At 40.3% G+C, this 19,569-nt stretch overlaps 1 protein-coding gene and 1 non-coding gene across 2 annotated transcripts; one reads left to right on the forward strand and one right to left on the reverse strand.

The window, feature by feature from the left end:
• Nucleotides 1–10,349: 10,349 nt before the first annotated feature.
• Nucleotides 10,350–10,468, reverse strand: LOC120110944. Its single transcript, XR_005512067.1, has one exon. It is a non-coding gene; the product is annotated as a 5S ribosomal RNA (ribosomal RNA).
• A 5,374-nt stretch (nt 10,469–15,842) lies between these two features.
• On the forward strand, nt 15,843–18,756 carry LOC120110789 (probable xyloglucan endotransglucosylase/hydrolase protein 30). Its single transcript, XM_039126386.1, has 4 exons — nt 15,843–16,131; nt 16,219–16,319; nt 17,188–17,396; nt 17,933–18,756. The coding sequence occupies exons 1-4, from the start codon at nt 15,948–15,950 to the stop codon at nt 18,450–18,452; spliced, it is 1,014 nt and encodes a 337-aa protein (XP_038982314.1). The 5' UTR covers nt 15,843–15,947; the 3' UTR covers nt 18,453–18,756.
• The last annotated feature ends 813 nt before the right edge of the window (nt 18,757–19,569 follow it).

Raw genomic sequence — 19,569 nt, forward strand, 5'->3', positions numbered from 1 at the left:
CAAAAGTTGACACGTGTCGAAGGATGGTGTGACGGCCTAGTATTGTATAGGGATAGCAGGAAGGAGAACGTGTGCCAGGACGAGATGAGCTGGCCGTTACGACGGTTCACGTAAGACCGGCCAGCTTTCCGCCCCTTGGCGGCATCACGGGCGGGCGGTTTCCTGACCGCCGGTTTGCCTCCGCACGGCACCCCCGGTTTCTTTGTCCACTGTTTTACGGTTATACATACCGGTAGCCGCTTATGGTCACCTTCTCCCCTTAGGAAATGGCCATGCAATCACTACCAGCCACCAATTTTATGGCATACATTTCAATTTAGGTGGATGATGTATGATACACACTAATACTGCCAAATATTAGGGCCCTAATGAATAGATAGATGTTGGGACCAAATATTGTTATGGTACTTATTTGAATATTGATTGATATGAATTGAGTTGGTCGTTCAACCATGCACATCAACCGGTTGCATCATGACAAGCACTAGTAAGAAGCCTCGCAGATAATGATAAAAGTTTTAACAAGCCTCGAAGATCATGTTAAGCAAGTTGGCCATCCAAAATAGCATGGTTGCTAGATTGCACCCTCTAAATTTGAGGGGCGAGGAAGACTTGTTTTATAGGCGGTTGCAAGGTGAGTGAAACATAAGGGGGGAGCGGTGGAATCACCATTTTTGGTGGTTTTTGCTCATTTTCCCCACATGCTTGTTTTTGTTGCTTTTGTTACGGGTGGGGTGGGTCAGGTTCGTCTGGTGATGGTGACCATTACTTTTTTTTTTTCTCTCGGTCAGCGGGAACGAGTTCTGAGGCAGCATCCAGGCGGGTCCCTTTCAACAGCCATTCGGCGTTGCGCGGCGCGGCGGCTTGGCTCGGGTCCTTTCCCGGACCCCACGCGGCTCGTGTACCCGAGATCCGGCGTTACAGCATTAAGTTGATATAATTAGTTTCAATGTCGGGGATTTGGATCTAAATTTGATTATCTTAATTGCTGAGATTAAGTTATCAGATCCGTACCGAGAAGCTAGTATATATTTAGTTCCAGAATAAATTTTGGATAGTTATATATAATCAAGAAATTCAAATAAAACCTCCCATAGCCTATATGGAGTTAAAAGCATTGCAGCATAAGTTAATGGAGACTGATCACGAGCTGATCATGGCAGTTGTGATTAGATTTGAATAGATTTGAATCTCTAGCCTAATAAAAATGCCAGAGTTTGAACGGAAAAAGTATATGAGAGTGGACATGTATTTAGTCTCACGTCATTATTCACCGAGAAGATCTTGAATACTTATACAGAACTAAAAAACTTAAAAAATACCTTCCGGCTAGCTATTTTAGATAAGAGTCTAAGTTGTTATATTAAATATTTCGAAGATTAAACCCCCAAGCTTTTTTTTTTTTTTTTGCGCCCAACAATTCAGGTTAGGCCTAATGTTCAAATGTTATGGCCAATACTTTTTTTAGTTTTTGAAAGAATGAAGAAATAAAAAAAATAACATTACGAGTTATTTATGATGGCATATTTAGTTTCATGACATCAGTTTCTTTTTATTTTTGGGCTAGCTGCCTCACAAGCCACAACTTACTATTGGAATTGTATTTTCTTTCTTGGTGGGTAAATGGATAGCCTATCTTCATTGTGAAAGGGTTAAAATATTGAAGTCCGTTGTGATCATCGAAAAAATAAACCAACTTGTAGTTTCTAATGCAATATCCAATAAAATACTACAGCAAGTACTTGGTCTTACATAATTTCAATGATTACAAATGATGGTAAGTGTTGACTCCTAAGCTTCCAGTTCGGAACTGGTTTGATCCATTGAAGATAGAAAAGATTTTATTGGAGAGTAGGAGAGTGGTGGCGACCTAATTATTTCACATAAATTAGCTGTTTGTTTATGCGTTGACTTTCCTAGACCCGTTTTAGCCAAGTTGACCAATTATTAGTCATGTATATATGAGGATACAAACAAGCACATGAATCTAGATCTAATCAGGTTATTACATAACCTGAAATCTAAACCTATGTAAACTCTAGATTATTCTTTGATGACAATTGGGTGTAAATCATGCAAAATCACTTCTAAATTAGTTATAAATTACATAATTTGTATTACACCCCCTTTTTGGCACTACCAATCTCCAAATTTACCATGAAAAGCATGCATGCATAGAAACTACCACTATATATATATATATATATATGATCCACTCACATTACCTTCTTTTGAATCCAGAAACATGAGTGGTGCATAAAAAACATTGAATTTGATGGAAAAAATCAAAATCTATCGGATAAAAAATCATGACCATCCAACATCCTATCACATTGCACAGGCTAAAAATTAATTAACAATAGCATAAAAATGAATCCTACTACTTGTTAGTCTTGAAGGTATGTGACTCTATGTTGAAAGAAAATTTAAATCAACAATGTTATGAAAATTAGTGTTATTAAATAAAATGAATAAAGAACACGTCTAATTTTACGTTCTATGGGTGGCTCTTTCCTGACCTCCCTTGTCTTCAAAGACGAAAATTATATTCTAAGGTCAAGAAGTGTCATTTGGTGTAATGGCCCCTAAACATACAACAAAAGAGTGCCTCAAGTTTGAAGCCACCCAACCATCGGGAAGGCAAGCCTCTTTTTATATATATATTTTTTTTTCTGAAGAAAAGATGTGTTCACATAAAACTAGAACACCGTTTCAAGACCAAGAAACCATAACTACGTGCTAATTAATGCAAAATAGATCGAATCTCCAAGCCTCCAATTTAATAGGGGTGCGAGGATGTTTATCCTGGAGGTTTAGCTGTCTGCTTTGGAGACATTGTGATAAAAGTATGCAATGATTCCCTACTGAGAATCATTAATATAAAAAAGTTAGATCATGATTTATATATTTATGATATTGGCTATCTTATCTGATGCAAAGACTATAGGGGACAATTATATATAAGTATGTGGGTAGTGCAAAGAATAGTACAAGAAAAATCCAAATCTGTTCTCCTCGATATTATATACAATCTTTGATTTTTCTTTCTTGGTCTTTCTTGTCCCTGTGTATTCTCCTAATCACATGCTTGAGGGGTTGTTGCAGCAGCCAAGGAAGAGTAATGAAATAAGAGGGGAAAAAAAAGAAAAGAACAAAAGAAAAACAAGAGAATAATAAGAGAATGTGATATTTATGTGGTTCGATTTATTAATCTACGAGACAATACAAAAGCATTACCAGAAAAAAAAAAAAAGGAGAGATTACAGAGCACAAGATTAGCTCATAAATTTTAGTCTCTAATACACTTAATCTCTAGAACATTTAATTATACTTTTGTTTTTGAGGTTACAAGAGATATATAATGGAGTAAGGTGATTTAGACTCGAAGTGGTATTTCTAGAATATTCAACTTAGGCCAATCTAACTGGTGTCCTAAGTCGATTTGGACTTAATTTTTTAGAATTTTTAAACTTAAGATATGCTCAAGAGGAGTGGACTCCCGGCTTAATTTCTTGGTTATTTCACAAGGTTTATTTTTTTGAGAATGGCTTCAAAAGTTTATTGAGGACGATGGAAATGGATTTGGTAAACAACTCCATCATCAACTTACAGTGAGAGTGTTCAAAGGTGCAACCAAACTTTCAGGTGGCATTCCTAGGTTAGCAATGCCTTGGGCATGCTTGGTGGTAAAATGACCATGAATAGAAAGTAAGTATGAAATGAATTTTAAACAATGTTTACTTTGAAAAATATGGTCACCATGGGCAAATTTACTTCTACATTTTAAGAGCATTTATTGATCCCGTTCTACCGTACTTTAGTTGTGTGCTGTCGCACGTTTTAGCCTCGCCGTGTCTTAATTCTTCCCATGCAATGTTCCACTGCAGTGCTAGATTCTTAAATCAGTTAAACTGAAGATGCTTTTATAAATTAAGGTTCCTTTTCTTTTTTTCATGACCAAAAGTGAAGCCAGCTTCCTCCCTAAATAAAAATCCATGGCAATTTTGGTGCTTGTGCAGCATTCCAATCTTGTTGCCAAGATCGAATGACTTACATCTATATTTTTTATATTTCATTAGGGAGTGAGCAGAAGTTGAGAGTGGGTGCAAGTTTGCCACATATTTCAAAGTCATCTGATCATATTCTCCAGGAGGGAATCTTAATACCTAAATGCATCAGTCTAGGAAATATTTATTTTCCATATTGCATATCAATTCCTTTATCTAGGTTAAATAACACAACCTGTAACATTTATTGTCTCTCTCTTTTTTTTTCATAACCATTTTCTTTTTCTATTTTGGATGAGAAATAGTTGAAGTGCCACCTTATGGGTTCAAAGCAAGGACCTCTCCCAAGTGCATGAGGTTGAGGTGAAGGTGCCAGCCCTCTAACCATGCAATGTTTGACTGAGATACCAACACACAATTACAAGCACTTGAAATAAAAATCACCAATCTAAAACCACCATTCCTATTCCTATGGATAAGTGATTCATTCTCCTCCGCCAGGTAAAGAATAATGAAAAGCAAACTTATTCATCTAGCAAGCCTTTGATGCAATTCTTCAGCATGCAAACAAAATTGTATGTCTTTCGTAAAATTTATAAGAAATGTACATACCTTATAAGCAAAGAAGTCATGGCATCTACCCTCCCAAAAAGATTTGAGGAAGAAGGAAGAGTGCTTTTTCCTTGGCATGTGAGGAGGCTTTCATATCCAAACAACCTTGAGCAAATTTTTTCGCCTTTCCTAAGTGACCACATGCCACCTGTGTGAACAATGCCACACGGATAGCGTGCCTGCACCTGTCCCTCAACCACATGGTCCCAACGGCGTTTAAATGCTTTGTTTTGGCTTCGGAGGTATTGTGGTTCTCAGAGGCAATCTAAATATCTGTTTTTGTCGATATTGCCGGTGTAGATTACCTTTGTTGATCTCTAAAGTAGAGAATTCGCTAGAGTTGGCTATGGCTGGACCCTCCGATGCTTAAACTAGAGAGAAAGTTTTGTGATATGGGAAAAGAAAAAGAATCTAGGGAACAGATTCTAGATCTATGTATACAGTCATAAGATCTAGAATCTCCTGAGAGTCATACGGTAATAAAGATCGTGCAATAATTGTTGAAGGACATATTGTAACCATCCAAGATCATTTTGTAATTGCTTTTAGATGTGATGTAATTGACTAGGAACGTAGAGTAACTATCTATGGTCATTATTATAGGCTTTAACCCTCGGCATAGCGGAAGGAATGTGTTTCCATACGAAACGGTAAAGCTACCGTCTAACTTGGATTGGCTACTAAGCTAAATAGCCGTCTAACCGAGCTGCAAAACTTTATTCGGCACGTTGAGCGACTTGTGATCTTAGAGATCGGCTATTTCTGTTCTGCTCGATCTAGCATTTAGATCAATTGGAGTTGACTAAGCCTGATTATATTAAAAAGTTATGGAGTATATTTCAATGGCCATATCAGCTACGAGCTGGGTGAATTTTGCCATGGAGATATATTAGTAGGGCAATGAATCCAAATGCCTATTCTCATTGATTGGCATGCACCGGGATTATATATATATGAATATTTCATGCACTTCTAAGTCATGATGGCGATGGTTTAGCTTAGAGCAGGCAGAGCGGCAGAGCTAGCGTGTGCATACGAATAGTGTAAAGCGCATAAAAAGAGTAAAGAGGTGGTCCCCAATGATTAAAGCAATGGCCACGCAGGGGCAATCTCTTAAAGAGCAAGAGGGGAGCAAAAGTTACTGGAGATGCTGATGGCTCTGAATCTTGCATACTTGTGCACTGGTTGTCCAATGTGAGCTCATCTTTTCAGCTCAATTTATATTATTTTTTAATTTTAATTTGATTTCAGTTTAAAAATATTTTGAATCAAAAAAAAATTAGTTTGATTTTTATTTGTGTTTTGAGAAAACCAATTTAAATTGATCCAACTCGGCCATCGATCCAACTCGAGCTGGCCTATATATGTCTACATATATGACTATCAGATTTAAATTTTTTTTAGTTGTATTTTTTGTATATATAAAATATGCTATCAACTTGATAAACTACATCGAACCAAATCTATTTTTTTTCAGATCGGTTTCGAAATAAGTTTTGTAAATAATTGGTTTTGAGTTTAGCTCCAAACCGTGCGCATCTGTTATTTTGGCTCGACTATTATCTGAAGTTTCCGAAACTTCTTACATTTATTATTGGCAGTTGGCTTTAGCAAATGGCACCATGTCCCCATCCGTGTCCTTGAGTGGATTAGGAGAATGATTTTTTAGCACCAACTGTTCCTAGGTCTGGACGTCAAGAATAAAAGTTGCACGCAATCATTGCCTCCACTGCAGCCATTGTCATCAGCATTCGTTCTCTCTTTGGTCCTTTCTTGGTCCGTGGATCTAGCAAGATGTGGTCAAGTTTCCGATGATGAAATAATTGTAGCGAGAACTAGAGATACAGCATGGCTTTTTGAACATGTTTATAAAAAGTTGAACAGTATGGCAGACTGAGTCGCCTCCTTTGTAGTCCGACATTCGGACAAATTGGTCTGAGCCAGAATTGAATATATATCCTACTTTATGTATCATTATTTTTCTTTTGATTTGGCAGGTTGTACTCATGTGTAATCTATATGAATGCCGATTTTCACCAAAAAAAAAAAAAAAAAAAAAAAAACATGTAGGCTTGATAGGGAGGATGACCCATGTCATTTCCGCCACACATCCTTGCAACACTGCAATCCATAGCTCGCCTTCCCTTCCAAAGACCGCAAATTCCGTACCCCACATCAAGTAATGGAATTGTTCACGGAGACTCTGCTACAAGTCTATTAATAAGATTCTCCTCATCTCTAGATTATTCTTTGCATAACGTCCAATTCATGGGCCTCCTTGAAGGGTCCAGAGTTGTACCTTTGGCGCATCAAACATTAGATCTCATAGATCTCGAAGCTCCTATTGTATGATCCAATGATTGGCATCGATGAATCATTCTTTCACACAAGATACAGCCTGAACCCATTGCGGTCAAAATTTTTAGGGTCGGTTCAATGATTTTAGGTGGCGATATTGGACTAGGTCAAGTAAATGTTAACCTATGAAAGTTAACAAGTTGACGAAACCGGCGTGCCAGGAAATAACGTGCCGTGCCAACCCACGGCATGACTTGGGAAAAGGCTTGGCTGCCGAGCCAGAGCCGAGAAAGGAGGGTGTCAACTTCCAGCTCTAGCTTTCTGTATTTAAGAGAGGACTCGACCAGAAGGGAGCTCGTGGCTGTAGAAATCTCCACGTCACTCCCATAAAAGAGAAAAGGGCAGGGAGCGCCCACCATTCGCTTTGCTACTTAGATTTGCATGCCTATCCAATCCTTCTCTTTCTTTCTTCTTCTTTTTGGATGATACAAACTTCCTCCAACAGCAAAATAAGAAGCCCATCCAATCCTCTTTCAGTCTCTCTTATTTATCCTGGATAGAAGATTCTTTATGGGCAAAGGAATTTGGGATCAGAGTCACAAGTTTCATTGATGGCTATATATATATATATTTTTTTCGCCACACATTCTGGACCTTGTCTTGCACGGCAAAGGTATCTTAGTTAGCACGAGTTAAATTCATCAAGTCACATCAATAAGGAATTTCCAATTGAATGGTCAAATTCAAGCTCGCCGAAATGAGAAACAAAGGGACACATGCCATGCCATGTTCTAGAAGAATGGAAACTTCCTTGCGCAGCAAAAGTTTGGTAAAAATGATTAGGTATGTGTTTGATTTACCTTTGCCCTCCAAAAAGAGTACTCATTTTGTCTTTGCCTTTCTCTTGTTTGGTGAGGTAGATGTAGAGGGAAACCACTTATGCAAGGTCTGGTTTTGAAAGCTAGCATGTTAGACTACTATTGGGGAGTATTGTATGTTCTTTGACCATCAATTTGCACCACTTTGGATCACTTTCCACATTTAAACATGCTTGACACACGTGCAAAAAAAAAAGAACCACATGTTATTAGAGGTTCTAATATCTTGCATCGGTAATTTTATAATATTTTTTTTAGAAAAAAAAAGGAGGGAGACTGGTTCATACTTTGATTATCAAAACTCAAACTTTTTTTATGTCAAAAATATAATGGTGATGACTTGAGTCCAAATCTTTAATTACCGAGCAAAGGGGCACGACCAATGAAACTAGCCTAAGCTCAATTTATGTTTGGCATGTATGATTTTTATATCTGAATCTTGTCTACCCGATGTATTCTCTTTAAAATAAATAAATAAATAAATAAAAACACTTGCATGTCCTAATAGAGACAACTAACCTATCATGATGTAGATAAACCGAAGTTAAATGAGAATGCACGGCCGTGAATAAACACGCCATCTTGGTCAACTTTTTTGAAACCCAACTCACTCTTAGAAATTATTGTCTAAATTTAGCTAGGATATGCTTATGCATAAATTCTAAAGACCTAAGCACGTCTTTCTTTCAACATGTTATAAAAACGTTAGCTATGATCAATTTGATTTGGGTCGTCCATCCTTACACATTACATCGGAAAGCACGAGAACCTGAAAGGAGGATGTTTGAATTTCGACCTAATAAATACAAAATCATGGATGCGAAGCCTAGACCTACCATAGGATATAAACTTCATCTTCCTTGAGGCAAGCTGTGCTTTCCCTATGGGTTTTCACATAAACTTTGAGTCCAGCTCAAAATTAAACGAGCCAGATTAAGCTCATCTTGGTCACAAAAATCAGCTAGGCTCGAGCTAAGCTTGGCTTGCTTGTGCTCGGTTTTTTTTTTTTTTTTTGTGTGCGAAAAATGAAAATATTATACATAACGTGTGCTAATATAATCAAAAAAATCAAAATGCAGGACAGACGAGTTGGTAACTCCGCTTCTTCCTCTCATAAGTGGTCCCCCAAATGCTTGGTGCTCGGCTTATCCACACCCTGGGATCTTAAAGCCATTCTAGAATGTTAGTACTGGTCTTTTCACTCGCTGTCATTCCACACAAAACCGCATTAAGTACCCTTGCCCGAAGAAGGGTGTAGAAACATCAGTCGAGTTGGGTGAAATGGTCACCGTTTGAAGTGGTTTGGAGTCTATAATTGGGTTAAGAGTTGTTAGACTTGGTCAATAGGTACAAGTTAGACCGGGTCATGGTGTTGTCTGGGTCCGAATTTGTCAACATGGTTGACTGAGCTATGTTTTGTCGGATATGGAATGTTTCTGGTTGGGGATATTTGGATGGGGTCTAGAATCGCCTGATCAAATCCTTACACGAGTCAGAGTCCAGATATTCCCGGTGCTTGACTTCATTTGAGTGCTAATGGCCAGAGCCAGACTGTCCTGGGCCCACAAAGCGCGGAAGCTGGACTCAGTCACCGTAGGTACGCAAACAAACTTCTCCTTCTTAGAGGTTTCCTTTGCACTTGGCACCGGGCGACTCACAGCCTTAGAATTTATGTCATCGATTTGGCAATTGGATGTAATTCCTTAAGCAGGGTTTTTTTGTGGAAGATCGAATGAAACTGACAGCCTTGTAAAGCTTTCTTGTTACAGCATGCATGGTCTTAATGAAATTTCTTCTGCAAATCGTGATCAGTGTGATATGTTGGAAGATGCAACTTATGTACTGCTTCATTGCCATGTGGCTACAACTCCTTGGCATATTCTTTGTTTCTAGCGTGGTATGTTGTACCGGTCCAAACCGAACAAGACACTTAGTACACCAAAAAAAAAATTTATACCGTACTATACCGATACTATACTAATGTGGCATCAGGTAAATTTGGGTTTCCGATTTGGTTTGACTATCTCTTTTGATAGCTTACGTTCCATTTTTGATGTGGTGGTTGGGCGAATGTCTGTTTTGAAATCTACTATTACTTACGCAGCCTGTCTGCTTTGTATTGCTAGAAATGGCAAAATTTTTCAAAATTCAGAGATTAATCCTGCCTAAATTGTTGATAAAGCCTCTTCGCTTGTTTAGAATTCATAGAGTTCATGTTGGATGGCCCGATGGGCAACCCCTGGCTCTGGGATATTTGCGACTCTAGGAGTCCCTTCTCTTCCTATTCAAGTTGGTTGGGTAACCTCTTCCCATGGGCTGCTTAAGATTAGTTTTGATGGTTCTTTGAAGGAAGAGAACGGTGGTGCAGGTTTTATTGTTCGTGGCCATCTTGGACGGCTGATTTCAGGAGGTTTTTGAGAAATTTAGCGGCTAGTTTTTTTTTTTTTTTTTTTTTTTTGCTTTAACGGGTTTTTCATACAACGCGTGTACGAATACATCCAAGAAAATCAAAATACACAATCTCACGGAATGCCAGTGGCATCAAAAAATAAAAGGGGTGCAACACGAGGACTTTTCAGGAGGTCACCCATCCTAGTACTACTCTCGCCCAAGCACGCTTAACTGCGGAGTTCTGATGGGATCCGGTGCATTAGTACTGGTATGATCGCACCCTCAGTTAGTTCTGTTTCAAAAAACAAAACTTAGAACTGCTTAGGAAGGGCTCACTAATATTATATCCAAATTGGATTGTATGAGTATTTGTTTTGGAGGGTGACTCACTCACCGTTATTTCTTGGATTCGAAATATCTCTTCACACTTGCACTTCCCCCCTTGTGCTGGATATTCACTCTAAATTATTTTTCTGCACAACATATCTATAGGGAAGCAAATCAAGCTGCCATTCGGCCTGCGGGTTTCGGTTTATTCATTGATTTGCATATAGGTTCTTCTATTGCTTAGGAGCTGCCTTTGCTGTTGAACATGAATGCTGCTGGTTTTTGTTCATTTAGTTTTCAGTGTCTAGGTTTTTATTGTTCTTCTGTTCTCTCTTTCTGCCAATAAAGAGCTGATATGAGGACCTGCGTATTGCTCAAAACAAGAAAAGGACTTTCATATGACAACTGGCCCACTTTGTTCGCAGGCTGGAATAATAGCCCAGACAAAGGCCCACTAAGGTTGGCCAGGGAGCTATTATTTTTGAGAGCAATGTTAAAAAACCACCCAAAAGACTGGAAGAAAGTCCTTTCAGCACTTTAACATAGAGATGGACATGAAGGGCTAATATCCGAGAAACATGCTCTCCTTGTAATGGCTTGTGATCCTGTGAAATTGTTGATAATGTGCAGAAATATGTGGAGAGATTGAAGGTGGCAAAATTAAGGTCTGCATAGGAAATTATGATGATAGTTTATGTTAGGCTTCCTGAAGATTACATGTGATTATACATTGTACTGCAATCATGCTATTCTCAACCTGGAGATTGGTGCACACAACATACCTGTCATGCTGGCCTGCGGTGGACCGAGCTATCAGGCTTACAAATTGCCAACTCAACCTCAACCTAATTCTAAATTGGGCCAAAACTTATGATTGGATCTCGGCCCAGTCCAAAAAATACTGTCCAACACCGGCCAGCCCAATGCGCATCCTCACTATTTTTTGTACTACAACGGATGACTCATACACTTCTATTCTCACTGGGCCCCTAGATACAGTTGAAATCATCAGCAACCAAAGGTCGGGATCCCCCGAGAAACAAGATTGGTGATATCACCTTAAAGGGTCCTCCTCACCTTATAAACAGTACTAGCATATACTCCACACATAATCCAAGGAGTTACATACATACATACATACATATATACACACATACACACACGCACACACATATAGGGATTGATAACCTACTCTCTGTTATGGTAGGTTATTAATCTACCTATTTTTTTGTAGAAAAAAATATTCTTACTTTTTATAACTTTTAAGGATGTTTTATGTCTTTTTACAATCCCACATTAACTCATCCTTTCAACCCCCAATTAATACTCTCTCCCTCCCTCCCTTCTGCAATAAAGGGCTCGTTTGGTTCACGGAAAGCATTTTCTCTCCTAGAAATATGATTCCTAAGAAACAAATTCCTAGAAAGAGGATGCCTAGGAAAGTATTTTTGGCATGTTTGATTGACTATGAAAAAGTGACAAATTTCCAAAGTGCTTCTTTTTGGTTGGCCATCCACTTTTCTAGAAAAGTTATGTATAATTTCTATTATGCCCTTAATAAAAATTAGGTCTTTAATGCATCTTTAATATTTTTTTAATGCTAAAGGGATTTTTTGGAAAAAAGTAAAAATGGAGTGATTTTTTGGAAAATATGGAAATCATACTCTCATGAAAATACAACTTTTCCTTCTCTCTCCTTTGAAAACTCCAACCAAGAAGCATCTCATTACTTTTCTATTGACCACACTTTTCTCCCTTCTTTTCCCGCGGCATCTCTCTCTTTCTCTTCCCATAGCATGTCGTTGTCTCACCCAATTTGGACAGGCAGCCATTACTTCGCTGCAACCACCACTGTTTGCTCTTCCTTGGTCTTGCCAGCAGATATTTGTAACAATGGGGGACTAGAAAGTTGAACTCTAGCTGGGCCAATTCATCATCAGCTTTTGGCTGTATAAGTTACAAATAAAAACATTAGCGAAGCTCTAATGCCGTTGATCAATCCCTTAAAATGAATGGCTATCTAACAAAGAACAAAATCACAAATCGTACAGCACGGAACAAATCACAATATTATCAAATATATGTTATGACATCTATCAATAATCACCCCAACCCACCAAAACAGAAAGAAAGAAAACACCGTAGCATGTACACTAATTAAATCTGGTAATTGTCTAGCAACTGATTATATCTATTTTAATAGTCCTAGCCAAAGCCTCGCCCGTGTGGTGTGCTGTAAAGAAGGCGACCCAGTCCATCGCACTGTTCATCTCCTGAAAGACATGCATGGCACTGAAAGAATCACACTCCTCCAACAGACGGCAAATGTCATGGATCAGAGGATGCAGATCCGTCCTAACTCGCCCGCTCTGAATCCAATCGATCACTATAGCCGAATCACCTTCAAGGAAGATCCGTCTCGCACCCAGATGCACTTTAACATGGACAAGGCCCTCCCATGCTGCATACAGCTCCACCACTGAGCTTCTATGGACAAAACCTATTCAGTAGATGCGCATAATGCTCACTTCAACAAGATACTTCTCTCATATGCAGCAGCATAATATCTTATTCAGACGGTCATGTACAGCCAACGATAGACATGCAATTAGATGATATAAATTAGAGAAAAATGCGAACATTGATAGAAGGTATCAAGGAAAATATTACCGATGAATGTACCACATTTGGAGTATGGCTTGCTCCTTTTTTCCTGCATTGCTTTCTGCCGATTCCCATAGAAGCCAAAGTCGTCCAATGTAGAAGTCTTCGAGGAATAGCTATTAATAATGTTCAACATCTCAGTACCTTGGGGAAATTTTACTTGATATTAATACAGCATAAGAATTTGATTAGAACACAAAAAATATCATATGCAAATAAGGTAATGCTTGAAAAGATTAAAGAAACTATCACAAAATAATTAGGAAAACTTAGTTGGGCAGACCATATAACAGTTATCCAGACCCAGTTAAAAATTCCACAGCTCAACTCAAAATCAACGAATAAAAGAAAGCCATAATAAGAGTTGACATCTTAAACAATTTGTGGTATCAAAGGGTTTATTGAAAGTATCCTTTTATATAGATGCCTTACTACTTTACCGCCGGGGAGAGAGAGAGAGAGAGAAAGAGAGAGTATTAATTTGGAGTTGAGAGGATGAGTTAATGTGTGATTGTAAAAACATATCTCCAAGCCTTCTCCAATCTCCAAGATGGTTGGCCGCCAGCTTATTCCACCCCCCAAACCCTCTCTTCCCCCTTGCCCCAGCGAATGACTATTGGGCTGGTCCGCTGTACCTGATCCATCTAATAAGTAGACCCACCTTAGTGTCTCCTAGACAGCTGTCGGTTTCGAAGCCAATTCGAACTTATCCTCGTTTTTGCGTTCTATACAGAATAAGACTTATTCCAGCCCCGTGGTAGGTCAACCACCCTCGTGAAGCGTACCGTCATCGGGTTCGTTCAAGAGGCCGGGTCCACGCGTCCCACCTGGCGTGTCACTTGGCCCGTCGCAAGCCGCGTCAAGAGGTCGGCGCCGGTGGGACACGTGAGAGCAGCCCACCGGTGGGTCCAATAGAGTTGGTGCACCCGAATTATTTTAAAAATACAAACAATAATTAAAAAAGAAAATTTCTCTACTGGTCTTCCTCCCGTATATATAAATTGCATTGCCAGGCAATAAATATTATGCATGCGGAGCTTTTATAACAAATCATCTCTTTTTTTTTTTTCTCGAAACTTTTCTTTAAGTTTAATTCTGAGAGAAAGCCATCAATCTATTAAGTTATATTGAAGGATTTTGTTTCATTCATGAGGGGAGAAGAAACATGAAGAATGAGACGAGACATGGCGGCTTTAGTTTGAGGGTTTGCTTGATTGGAATCTTTGAGGCAGTTGATGATATTACCCCTCCTTTTATAATAATACACACGAAAATATAAATTATTGACTTACCTTTATTATATAACCATGTTGAAGGCTACACAAGTTTTATTTTAATTTTTTTATATAACCATGCAGAAGGGTAACCCCCCTTCTCCGATCTTTGGGACCACCGAAAGACTTCCTTGCCAAACGAAGTAATTTAAACAACAACAATAACAACAACAACTAGCCCGTGACATCTATTTAACGCCAACTTTGACAGCAGGACATATATATTCTCTATGATCACTCTTCGCATATTAGCCACTGGATGGGCCTCGACATAAATAAACAATGAAATGAGAGCCATTGATCGGATGGTCCCGTGGGTGCAAAACATTTATTCCCATGGTTGGTATCGTCTGATGTTTAGTAAACTTATTTGCAACGAAATAAGAAAAAGTCCAGAAGACCCAGAGATTATTAATAAATTAACGAGAGGTTCCGGAAACTGCTACCTCCTACTACTCCACCGCCAGCTCTTTTGAAGTTTGAATGCTACCTGTTTACGTTATTTAAAAGGAAGGGTGGCGTCTCCTTATACGTTTTGTGTTGCTGTAGATAGAGGCCACTATTGCTTAAATAGTAGGACATAGTTATTAAACAAAGTTACATCATCATCGAACGAACAGTGGGGGGAAGCGTCTCCGTTATTATTTCCTAACCCTCAGCATCTTAACGGATTGCGACGGAGATTATGATTCGCTGCGAAACTTGTAGAAAATTACTGATATGATTGGTGGGGAAAAAATAAATTGCCTAATGATTCGTTGGACGGTAGACTTAATGTCTTAATCAACATCTAATTATTATCTCGGCGAATAGGATGTTCTGGTTGTTTCTTTCGCCGAAATAGCCGTGGATGGCATCCAGCACAAATCTCGAAGCATGTTAAATGGTTCTTCCAACTATCTGCATGGATCTCAAAGCGATCGTTGTACGGTCTGATGATGGTTTCGTGCGAAGGAACGCGGCCGCCTTTCTTGTCGGATGCGCCAACTCTCCCCGGTCGTCCGTTATTGCAATACTAAAATGACTATATTACCCTCTCAGCAGTTCCAATGTGAACGGAGACCATGCCGAACAACGAGGATCCTATGAGGGCAAATTTGTTAAGGAAAATTTAGTCAAAGCTGGACACCGGAGCAGGTTCACGTCATTTTCCATGTACCCGAGAACGAGACCTTCCACCGAGATTCTCCACAATGCTCTCCAACTTTCCCTGATCAGGAAGAGGACACCGATCCAACGGTCCAGATAGAAGGATGGATTGATCACGGTGGCAATCTCGTAAATATCGGGAGGGAATCAGTGTCCAAAACGGGTGGTTGCCAGATCACGCGGTCCAGCTTCAATTGTGCTGCGGGAAAATAAAATATTCGATCCCAAAACCTTCCATCTCCGTCCATTCCCTCTATAAAGCCGAGGAGACGCGAGACCGGGAGAGATCGAATCGGAAATACTAGAAGCGGAGAAAAAAAGAAGCACAAAAAAAAAAGATAACGGCGATGGCGATTTCGAGGTTCTTGACGGCGCTGGTCTTCTTTTTCCACCTTGCGACGGCGACGGCGTCCGTCTTCAACGTGACGACTCTCGCCTTCGACGAGGGCTACTCCCACCTCTTCGGGGAGGGCAACCTCGCCCGCTCCCCTGACGGCAGGACCGTCCGCCTCCTCCTCAACCGTTACTCCGGTAATTCTTCTTCTTCTCCGTCACTCTCTCTGTTGCCGTCTTGGTCGCTTCTCCGTCACTCATCGGGTATGTTACTACGATGATCAGGTGCGGGTTTCATATCGTCCGATCTCTATCACCACGGCTTCTTCAGCGCCTCCATCAAGCTGCCATCCGATTACACGGCGGGAGTCGTCGTTGCGTTCTACGTGAGTAACGCCGTCCGTTTATTCCTTCTTGTATCGATCGTTTTATTCGTCCTCCGATATAGAATTTGCTACCGTTACTGTTAAATCACGAATTGCCCTTCTCCTTCGTCACGAGCCATCCTTATTTCTTCTTTCTTAATATAAAAAAAGGGTAAAGACGGCGTTCAAGTTGGTCGCCGAACCACGGCCGGGGCACCATCAACTGTTGTGAATTGAGCAAAGCTTCAGGGATATTTTGGTCATTTGGCGTCCATATTTGATAACTGGGTGGCAGGTGGAATTATCTGTCTTCGATCATGGACACGTAGTTAACTTGATTGGGTGACGCATAAAAAGTTGGATAGCATGTTTATGTTTTCATGTTTTAATGTTGGTTGGCATTGAAACCCATATCTTTGAAGGCTTCAGAGAGCAGTAAATGGCACATGGACCTTGCAAGTTGCAAGTCCAAAAGGCTGCGTGTTGAACTATTATTCCTGTCATTATTAATTTATTATAGCTTATAAGTCGTCATCTGTACGTACCTTGTGCAACCCAACCCAACCCATGTGTTCCCATAGTCGTATGCTCCAACTTTGCCATGAAGTAGAACGAGCGAGCAAGATATATGGCTAGAAGTATCAATTAGAAACTTAAAAACAATGCTCTCCTTGTCAACTTACGTGAGACAGTATATATATTACTTAAACAGGTGCATCAACTTTTTAGTATATGTATACAAATAAAACTAGTTAAGGACATGAATGTAGACATCTATTATGGAGTTGATTGTGTATTATGGAGTCGATGTTTAAATTATTGGCTAGATCTGATTGACGACTATGCTTAATGGGATGTTTCTTTTCTTGCTTTGGATCCAATATTGCAGACGTCTAATGGGGATATTTTTCCCAAGACGCATGACGAGCTGGACTTCGAGTTCTTGGGCAACATTAGAGGCGAGAAATGGAGAATCCAGACCAATGTCTACGGCAATGGCAGCATCAGCCGGGGGCGAGAGGAGCGCTACATCCTCCCCTTTGACCCCACCAAGGAGGCCCACCGCTACTCCATCCTCTGGACCGCCACCCACATCATGTATCTCTCTGATCCCACCCTTTTATGATACATGTCTCGGGTTTTTGCTGCAATAGCTGGGAAGTTGCAGCCAATCGCAAGCCATCCCCTTTTGCGTCTACCAAGTTACCCTTTTACCATGCATATATATTGCTTACGTCGATTCGTCGTGCACCTTGTATTAGGACACTGTTATAGGGCCACCGTATAGCATTTATCCTTTTGAGCTCATCTTCATCAACTTTATTCTTAGGGAATGGTCGAAAGAGTTCTTTTATTTCACAAAAAACCGACCAAATTAATTAAAGACTCGAGCTGATAGATAGTCTTCATTATTGCAGCAAGTTTTCCCAAGAAATACCAACGGATGTTTATTAAACAATAGTATTTCGGTCTTTTATGAGCAGATAATGTTAACCATGCAACTTCCACGTCCACTATAACATTTACTCCCAAATCTCGATTGTTTTATAAATTAGTTTATCTAAATAAATCTACAGAAACAATAACAACGTCTGATTTGATCTTGTTCTGTTGATTTGTTGATTGATGCGTAGCTTCTACGTCGACCACACCCCGATAAGAGAGGTTGTCCGGAGCGACGCCATGGGTGGTGAGTACCCATCCAAGCCCATGTCCGTCTACGCCACCATATGGGACGGCTCTACGTGGGCCACCGCCGGTGGGGCGTACAAGATCAAGTACAAGTACGCCCCCTTCGTGGCTGAATTCTCCGACCTGGTCCTCCGCGGCTGCCGCGTCGATCCCATCCAGCAGCTGCCATCCGCCGAGCACTGCACGGAGGCCGACGCCGAGCTCATGGCTGCCGATTTTGCCATCTTGACCCCGCGAAAGCGCGCAGCCATGCGCCGATTCCGCGAGCGTTACATGATCTATTCCGTCTGCTACGACACACTTCGGTATCCCAACACCCTACCCGACTGCAGCATCATTCCCTCGGAGCAGGAGAGGTTTTGGGCGTCGGGCGACACCAAGTTCCGACCCCGCAGACGCCGGTCCCGGCGCCAGAGCCGTTTGCCGGCCGCTTCCGACCCCACGAACCAGCCGGATGTCTGAAGTAATCATTGGTTTAATACGTCACAGTAAGGTTGTCGGACATATTCTTCTCCATGTCATTATTGGGTACATTCGAGTAGGGTCGGCGTTTGGTTTGCCTGGTTGTATTTATTTACTATTTGTTGATTCGATTTTTGGTAGTTTTTATTTGAAGTTGGGTCAATGTAAAGGGGCAGTTGGCGCTTTAGGTTTTTGATTCATTTCAGATGGATGTGTACGTAATAATTATAAATAAACCCAAGGGTTAGTTCATGTACTATATAGTTTATTTATATGAGTGCAGAAGTTGTTGGATGGTCTTGAAGAGGTGCATGAGTATAGCCGTTTAATTTGTTTGGGCCTGTGCTATCTTCTAGTTTTTGTCTTGGAGGAATGTTATTAGACACAATAGAGCACCATCTGGGGCAGATATCTGCTTTAAGCAAAGAGCAAAAGAAGCTAGCTCTGATTTAGGTCAAGAATAGCTTGTATCTCTTTGTGTTCAAGCCTGAGGTATGCTTGGCATGGCACGTGGTGCAAGCCAATATTATAGTGCTCGAGGGCGGCTCGGCTACTATTATTGGATGGATCCAGCAGAGTGTGGAAGGGGTAGGTGATTACCATCCACTCCTTAGAGATATTCGGACGATGGTAAGGGATGAGATGGCCTTGCAAGCTAGGCATGTGTATTGAGAGGCCAACGGGGCAGCAGATTTGATAGTCTTTTATGTGACTAACCATTCTGGAGAGACTCTATGACTGGAAGAGAGAAGATTATTTAGTGTCTTTTGGAACTTTTTATTTTTGATTTTTTTAGATATATCGATATCTGGTATGTACGATACATTCATTTTAGCGAGAGAAAAAAAAAAAAAACACTGTCCATGTATCCAATAGAGGACTTCAAATGACTCTACGGTTTGCGCATTGTTTGGCCACGTGGTACCTTGCAATAAACATGGACAAATCAATCATCAAAGCTAGCTCGTACCTGACCCTGTCTCCATTAAACGAATTTGGGAAAAGAGCATGATGTAAGCTGTTGATGTTATCCTCACATTTTTAGAAGAGAGAGTGGAGATGAGGTGGACCGTGGTTAGATGATAGGGTGAATGTGGCGGGTTGGGTTTTGGCTAAT

The sequence above is a fragment of the Phoenix dactylifera genome, chromosome 5 (genome assembly GCF_009389715.1).
Source record: "Phoenix dactylifera cultivar Barhee BC4 chromosome 5, palm_55x_up_171113_PBpolish2nd_filt_p, whole genome shotgun sequence".
In the NCBI taxonomy this organism is placed as follows: domain Eukaryota; kingdom Viridiplantae; phylum Streptophyta; class Magnoliopsida; order Arecales; family Arecaceae; genus Phoenix; species Phoenix dactylifera.

Excerpts from the sequence above, each read along its gene's own strand:
- LOC120110789 (XM_039126386.1), top strand. The coding sequence starts at position 15,948 with ATGGCGATTTCGAGGTTCTTGACGGCGCTGGTCTTCTTTTTCCACCTT. Across the intron at positions 16,132-16,218 it reads CCTCCTCAACCGTTACTCCG|GTGCGGGTTTCATATCGTCC; the intron begins GTAATTCTTCTT and ends TACGATGATCAG. Across the intron at positions 16,320-17,187 it reads GAGTCGTCGTTGCGTTCTAC|ACGTCTAATGGGGATATTTT; the intron begins GTGAGTAACGCC and ends CCAATATTGCAG.